Raw genomic sequence first — 8,624 nt, forward strand, 5'->3', positions numbered from 1 at the left:
GGGGCAGCCGCGCGGCGGACCGGTGGATGTCTGTGTTGGGTGGAGTGTACTTAGAGGGCGGACTGGGTTCGTCGGCTCCAAGTGATCGGAATTCTCGAACATGACCGTATACTAAGGCTAACCGCTGCGAAGGGGTCGCGTCGTCAGGTGTGCTAACGTTTGTAACAGTTGAAAACGTCGCCTCGTGGTCGTGCGAGGCGCAAGGTGTGTGTATAGGTGGTGGTCGTCGTGTTGTCAGTCGTCAGTCGGGTAGGTTTCGACTATCCACTTTGTGCAGTTGGTCGGTTCGTGTGTGTAGTGTGTGTCGTGTGTGGCGACACACCTGCCCGGATATGGATGAGGCTCGTGCTGCAATAAGTGTGAGGGGTGGGGCGGCTGTGGCGTGCGGAGAAGTTGTCATTGCGTCTCTGGTCGGAGTGATAGTAGTAGTTTGTGGTAGATAGGGTGTAGGTGTGTGGTCGTTTGGCTTTGTGTCTGCTCTTTTGTGTGTGTTTAACTGGAGAGCGCACAATACTGCCGTAGCCATGAACACGAGTTAAGTGATCTCGAGTCAGTATGAGGTGAGTCGGTGGACGGGGGGGAGGCAGACGCGAGTTAGGCTGGCCGTCTACGCTCTCTTTTATCTCGGTCTCCACAGGACTTACGAGACACCGTCAGAAATGGTTTATGGCTCTCGCGGTACCTAATATGTTATCCGATAGTGACGAGGGTTTTCCTCCTCGCAGGTTCCTCTTTGGATTTGGTATAGCTGTGAATGACGAAGAGGTAGAAGACAATACCCCTTAAACATTCACTCTCTCAGCTTCTCTCGGTGTCTCGAGAACGCTCTTCGGAGCTACTGACTTCCCTCCTCCGTACTGACCTTCCTCTTGCCCTCGCACAGTTTGTCTCTCTTGCATCAGAGACAGTGCCTTTATGTAGTTCCAACACACACACACCACAAACACACACACACACCACACCCACACGCACACACACACACCAACAGGTTCTCCACATCTTGGTGAACCTCTCGTAGCATGAATCGCCGGAGGTCTGATAACTTGAAGATGTATCCCGCGAGGTCGATGTATCATTGGGGCAGGTGTGGTCGCGACGCAACTGCCGAAGGTAAGTAAACTTACCCGACTGAGTGAAAAACGGCTTGTAGCGATAGCAAAATACCTTTCTACTGTCTTTGATGCCCTCGCATCGACGCACCGACGGACTGTTGTCTATCACGACCGCTCTACAGTTGTAAAACTGCTGGACTACTACTACACAACAGTCTGTTTCCGTAATGTGGGAGGCGTTCTTCGCAGTCTGGTTACTGCTTAGTATACGGTGTGATGATTTTGAATCGAGTCGTTGTTTGCCGACGAACACACAGTCCCCGCTCCTCATAGAGCTCTAGACCCACGATGAGGCTACATCGTCTGTCTGCGGCCGCGCTCCGCGTCTCTGCTTCCGCGTCCGGGATGACTTCACTACCTTTGCCCAGGCATTTGCCATTAGATTTCTTCATTATCCATTTTTGTATATTAAAACTTGTCATGTTAAACTGCGTTAGTATAGAAGGGAGATTTACGCTACCCTACAATAGATTTATCGATAGAAAAAATACTTCAGAATCGCTTTATCATCCTGAAATACTGTTCAAGCGACCGGCGATCACTTCTGTATAAAGCACAAAGCGCTACTCGCTCGCTCTCGCTCTCGCGCAGAGTGTAGTAATCTTTTACCCCTTTCCTCCGCGATTAGGAACGGCCGGACAAGACGCTATTTAGTATCTGGTACGGTTATACTAATGTGAATCTCATGTTTAATGTTGACGTTGCTTTCATTTGTTTGGTGTTACGTTAAGGAAAGTTAAAGTTTCTTGTGTCTATCCCGAATGATAATGTCCACAGACAACTAGTCCAGTCTCCCAGACGCACGTCCTCGCACTATCACTCTATGAGACTGTATGTTCACAGGTGGTGGGGTTGGCACGGACATGGGCATTTCCAAACAGACACTGACGCAGCCTTTCCTATAAATGTGAAAATAGAAAGGAACACAGGAGCCCGGCCTGTTGTCCGCTGCACAAAGCTGCTGTGTGTGTGTCTGTGTGTGTGTGTTTTGTTGGACTGGACATGTCTGAAGAAATTAAGCCGCTGGGATTTCATTGTGTAAACATTTCAATAAACTTGATGAAGATGTTGTTTTAACGTACATCGCCAGACATAATAGAGCCAAAATAAGCGAAAACTTTATTAATCCTGAATGGAAGCAGGTGTGATTTATTATAGTTTTCCCAAAAGGTAGGCCAGATTTCACATTATCGCAATAGCCTTGCTCTGCTGTATGTTCATGTGACGCCATTTGGTTCAGACAGTTGGAAGTGAAAGTGTCTTGGAAAAGACTTTTACTGAAAATGTACTCTGAATAATTACGGCCTTTGCAATAAGTAAACTTAGAGTATACTTTAAAATATATAGCCTTTGATATTGTTAAAAGGCAACGATTTAAAGATGTGCAGTAATGTATCAACAAAATAATGCTAAAATAATATTAATACATAGCAGGGCCTCCTTAAAGAAAGTATTCTTAATGAATGCAGGAGATGTTTATTTTAAACTTTTGTTCCGAAAAAGTTAAGATTCTCAAAAATGTGTAACAAGTGTTGCCAGAAATATTGGCAACACTTCCTATGCTGATGCGGATGTCTAAACTGCATTTGAATCTGATTTCAGCACTGTATAATTATTATCATTATAAGCGCTCATAAATGTTCACATTGCTTCATAACAATAATCCTAAACATGACTACATAGCATATAATAAAGCATTTAATCATTACATATACGATTTCAGGCTTATAATGCTTCATAACTGTTCATCAATTATTCTTATTTTGCAAGGATCATTGTGTATTATAATTTGACATACTTGTAATGCATTATTATATTGTTTTAATGCTTTAGAAAGTCATTATCAGTTACCGTAAGTTGTCATTGTTTGCAATAAATTATGTGAAAAATATCTTTATATCTATGCAAGAACAACACACAAATCAGAAATACAATTTTTTATTTTAGCGATGACAACTTAGAGTATTATTGAGTCATATTCAAATGGATGATAAACATGTCAGTATGGGACCAGCAATTATGAAGTTGACCTTATAAGTCATTAGAAAAAATGTATAGTCTGTTATGACAATTCATAAAGCATTTTGAGCTACTAACTGTAGGTGTAAGCAAATTATAACTTTGTAATGCATTATAGACACAGGTATTACTACCGAAGCATGTCATAAATAACTAGCCACCTCCTGAAGTCAGCTAACACTCAGCTGTGTGTGTTTCTCAGATTCAGAGGTCAGTGATCTCCGTCAGGACGCTCTCTCCGTCATCATGGCCTCAGACCTCGTCCTCTCCTCCCCCCCCCTGGGGCCCGGCAGCACCCAGTGCCTGCTCTGCCTGGCTCGGGTGGCCCTCAGTGCCAGCGTGGAGATCCCTGAGCTGTGGGGGGACCCTCAGCCGAAGAGCCAGCTCCTTCAGTGCCTCCTTAAGGCACCGCAGTATGAGGTGAGGGAGCTCGCTCTGGAGGGGGTCCTGAGGAGGCTGCAGGAGGAAGAGGAGGATGAGGAGGAGAGGGGGCATCAGTGGCTGGACCAGACCACCCTGTCCAACCTGACCAGCCTGGCTCTTCACGAGACACACCCCCAGTGTCTGGCTAAGGTGATACCACACACACACACACACACACACACGTTTCTTTGTTGTGTGTTTGTTGGAGAGCTTGTCGGGTCACTTTATGGAAGTGTGTGTGTATATAAACTTGTTCGTGCCTGTGTGTGTGAATCTGTGACAAGCCTTAAAGGGCCCTACACACCGGGCCGATTTTCGGCGTCAATAGATGTCAGGCCGTCAATGAGCGTCGTGTCGCCCTACTCAGATTGGTGTGTCCCGCACCGTCGTGTCTTTTCGGCCGTGCCGACATCTTCCGCCGGTAGGCTGTCGGTAAAAGAAATCACTCTGATTGGCTGTTCAGCTAGCGAATCAGTGCATGAGAAGTGAAACAGAAGTGAAGGACCCAAACAGACTATTCAGAAGGCAAATCTGAGATTTCACTTAAAGTGGACCTATCATGCTATATTTGAATAATATAGTGTAGGACCATACCTATATAAGGCATATTTATACTTTTTATTTTTCAAAATACCAAACAGATCATGCATTTTAGCCATTCCTCATTTCGCTCAATTTAACACTGTCTTTGCATGGGCTGATTATGTGAGAACAGCACCATCTACAGGCCTGGCATATGTACTACAGCATCTCCAGCGCTTTCGAACGGCAATGTCCGTGGCTGTCTCCTCCTTATTGGTGGAGTTGGCGTAGCGCCACTTCTGTGACGTCATAGAAGTGTTCAAATCTGGATCAGTCTGTATCAGATCCGTTGCAGCCCCTTTTTAAGAGATTTGGGTATGGAGGAAAATAGAGAGGGTTGTGTTTTCTGACACTTGGTGAGTTCCCTGGAACACCGGGGACTAGGCATGGGCGGTATCATTTTTTTCATACCGTCATACCTTGCTGACATACGGTATATGACGGTATCAGTCCCAATTTAAGGGGTCATTTCTCCCAAAAAAAAATTGTTTACTCACTATATCAACAGCCCCACCAAAAATATTTCCCACCAGCCGCCACTGACGGTATGACTTGGGTCGACTTGAGTGAGGTGGCGTTCGGCGGCAAATAGATGTTTCGAACGGTATATTATATGTTCGGTGTAAAATGCAGCCCGAGCCGGTAGACGCTCGCAAAGTGCCGCGACGTGCACGCAAGTGCAAAACAAGGGCTGCATACATGACACATTGTGCAAATGGCACATTTTGAGATCGGATACAGGACGCGTTTGTAGATGTCCGACGTTGTTTCCATAGTGAGCTAAGTTAACAATATATCATCTACCACTGTCGAAAGAAAGGCACACTTCGTCACTTTGCGCGCGTACTGTTGGAGGGAAAAGGTCGATTTAACTTTAACTTTACTTACATCGTGAAAAGGATACTAAAAATGCAAATTTGTCCTTGTGTACCAAAAAAAACACTTACTTGCAAGTAAATCGGTTGTCGTTCTCTGGAGTGTCGTGACGGACCTTCTACAGGTAGGTGTGTGAAAAACTCCCAAGAACAGACACTTTACTCTTAGTCGCATAGTATTATGGACAAAACGAGATATTAACAGTACATAATACAAATTGGAAAGAATTTGAGAAGTTTATTGCGGGGGACGCAAGACGACGTAGCATTCTGGCGCAATACCGGTAATGGCGAATTCGATGTGAAAAGGGTTTGAGGAGAAACCTTGGTCTTTAATCAATACGTGAACATGTTGAAGTCCAAGGGAGTAGAGTTTCATGAAAAACTATCTTTAAAGGTTTTAATCCTGACGCAAATTTTGGTTGATATGTTTAAAAGTAAGGGCAAAACAACGAGTGGTATTTATGGAGTCAATTGCCATCACCTCTTGCAGACATTCGGAAAGGCAAACAAATTTTGTAACCACGATTATTCACCGATTTCTGTGATGCTGTGTTCTGGCCTTTAATCGGAGGAAGATCGAATCGCTACCCCTAGAGCTTCAGTAGCGCTTGCGACTACAATTAAGCAAAGTTTTCATTATAGGGAATTCGGAAAAATGTAGACCCCTAACGTAAATACTACAAAAGGTTTCTAGGAAAAAAGATGTTACAACGTTTAGTCATTCACCTTGTTAATAAAACAAACAGCTCCCCTGGGAAGCTATGATTGAGACAGAGCCGGACGTCTTTTTGTATTTCCTATTGTCAGAGGAAGTCTGAACTTTTGGTCTCATCGGTTTGCGTTAAAGGAAACAGGATGACGACGGGGACGAGGAGAGGGGTCTTACGAGTAACGATACTGTTGGCCGGCAACACAATTCCACAGGAACCGCGTCCCCTCCGAGGCGAAATTGTCCCGGCTGGAAATTTGTAATTGCGTCGACCGGACATTCGCTTGGAATTTGTGTAGTTTTGGTGTGTATGGATTTGCAGGTGCTGGTGTGTATGGTCAGGGACGGTCACGACTCAGTGAAAATGTTTGACTCGTTGTCTCGGCTAGACGGACAGAGCGAAATTCTTGGGTGTACTTTATGGTTGGGAGAAGTCGGTTTGTCCTGTTATCCTGATTAGGTTGGACATTCTCTCCTTCGGATGGTTTGGGGAGGAATCACATTCACTCTGTCTCTCACTCTGTCCCTCTCTCGGTCAGTGACGGTCGAAACGCAAAGGGGGACGCCGACTACTCGGGAAGTGCGTTCGGGAGTACGCTCTACCTAAACCTGCAAATTAGTAAAACGCACGCTTACAAGGTACACATAGTCACCTTGCCCTACTTATCCTTTTTGTTAACAAAAAACCTTTCCCAAAGAGCAAAACAAAGATGATTCCGCAGGGATGTGTAGTAAGGACTATGGTTTCTTGTGAGGGCTACCTGGGGCTGACAACACAGCGGAGTCCAGAGGACGCAGAACCGGTTGTCAGGCGTGTCCTGGTGGCGTTTCTGATAGTCGGCTGCCGTTTCATCGTGCATGCTTGCCGCGTTACGCACTCACCGTTTGGAGGAATGGTCGTCCGGCCGCCATACACATAAAGCAGTAAAAGTTTTCTCCGTTGTTGGCCTTCTGTCTGAACGCACTATGCTGGCTCTCTTCTCTTGTCTGAGCGGCACTATATTCTGTTTGTTGATTTATGCACACGCAAGTTAAAAGTGAGATGTCGCTTTCGAGTACCCCGAAAGGTCTTGCGACCACAGGCTCTCTTCACAACCACTGATTGGCGAATGACATTGCGTCTGATGAAAACGCAATTTGGTTATCGCAATGAATCAATTGATAAGGGAATTCATTGCGGCAATATCAAATGAAACTAAATTTACCCAGCAATGAGCAATGTAATTACACTACCTTGACTGGCTTAGAGGGACGCCTACATTGATGTCCGCTTATGTCGCTACGGAGAGGTGTCGTGGAACGTTTTCACTTTCATTGGTCTCTCCTCCACTACTAACCAATGCCGCCCCATTGTAAAGTCCCATATCCGGTTAGTCTCTTGTCTCACCCGCCCAGAACGGAATTACCCTTTTTTTATTTGTGTGTGTGTTTGTGAACGATTGACGATTGTGTGTATGTGGTGCGTTGCGAACGAGTGGTGGTGGTCGGTGTGTGTTGTGTGGTGTGTGTGTGTGGTGTGTGTGTGTGTGGTGTGTGGCTGTGGGCTCGTGTGTGTGTTGTGTGTGTGTGTGTGTGTGTGTGTGTGTGTGTGTGTGGTGTGTTACCGTCTACGTCATAGTCGCTCTCGTCGTCGCCGTAAACGTTGAACTTTATATTGGTGATAAAAGTTTAAACACACCTATTTCCTGCGTTTTTTATAATGTCATTTTACATTAACACACGTCCTGGTTGTTCGTTACGGGTTAGAGGACTTCGTGGATTCATTACAATGTACCCCGATATTTTGATCAGGCGTTCTGGGGTGGGCGGCGAGTGTGGTGCCGTCACTGGGCTACCTCGTTGTGGTAGTTTTGTCGGTTTTTTGCTAAAAAAAATTAGGCGGTGTACAGTGGTCTCAGTATTTGTCTAACTAACGGTCCATACACAACTCCTGTACGACCGGGTAGCGTTGCCAGCTCAGACAACGGAAGGTTCTTGATCAGTCGTCTTTATGGTCACTTTCGTGAATTAAGAAGTTAACATAACAATAATAAAAATTTCATTCATTTCACTTGAACAATTGTTCAATGAAAATATTCAAATCATGTGATTATTTCATTGATCAATGAAAAAACTCTCGTCATTGATATTGATAATGATCAATGAAAATTTTCATTGAACGGGTTGTGACCAGCTCTCGACCCCATTCTCCCTGGATAGTACGTTTACGTGAAACATGCAGAAAAATATGTACCTTATACACAGGGGCCCTCCGGAAACCCGCCATACGCCATAAATGCCATATAGGGTCCCATAAAGCTTATATGGAAGGCATACCTAAAGTTAATGGCACTGCAGTGCCTGACACGTTGGTTAGTGTCTACGCAAAGTAAGATAATGTGACTGTTGCCTCAAAACTGTCCCTGCTGTACCAACCATTACGGTGTCGTGGCGCGGTCGTCCCTCTCCGTCCAGGCAGAAAGGGCGAGAGTCTCGAGTCGTGTCTCCGACTCGACTCGTTCTACCGCCGTCGTTAAACGGCCGGGGCTTGAGCCTGTTGATCATTTTTCCTTTTGTACGGAGACGCGGACAAACCGGTGATAAAACCCAAATGAGGCAGCGGTCACTGCAAGTAGGCGTGTTGCTCTCTGTCTCGTTAAGAAACCCCTTACAATTCTGCCCCACTCACTCACAACCTGTAAAAAATTAGGATACGTTTGACCAACTACCAAAACATCAGCTCCAGCCTGCCAAAATTTTTGCGTTTTCGTAAATGCACGATTTGTAAGTGCGCTCCGCATTTAGGTTACTTAGTTTACCTTTATTCCAAAAATTGTGGTACGTGCCTTATTATAACGGTTTGATCAATCACTTATATCGTTTGAAATAAGTTATTCAGTTCATAAAATGGGGCCTTTACAA

At 45.1% G+C, this 8,624-nt stretch overlaps 1 protein-coding gene across 1 annotated transcript in view; it reads left to right on the plus strand.

Annotated features, from left to right (window-relative positions):
• The window catches only part of LOC104966326 (sodium channel and clathrin linker 1-like), a 42,832-nt gene that overhangs the window by 17,931 nt on the left and 16,277 nt on the right, over positions 1-8,624 (plus strand). The window contains exon 8 of the mRNA XM_010795514.1: positions 3,334-3,704. Coding sequence (XP_010793816.1) covers positions 3,334-3,704 — 371 coding nt within the window. The remainder of the gene's footprint in view (positions 1-3,333; positions 3,705-8,624) is intronic.

The sequence above is a fragment of the Notothenia coriiceps genome, unplaced genomic scaffold (assembly GCF_000735185.1).
Source record: "Notothenia coriiceps isolate Sejong01 unplaced genomic scaffold, NC01 NC01_scaffold00037246, whole genome shotgun sequence".
In the NCBI taxonomy this organism is placed as follows: Eukaryota; Metazoa; Chordata; class Actinopteri; order Perciformes; family Nototheniidae; genus Notothenia; species Notothenia coriiceps.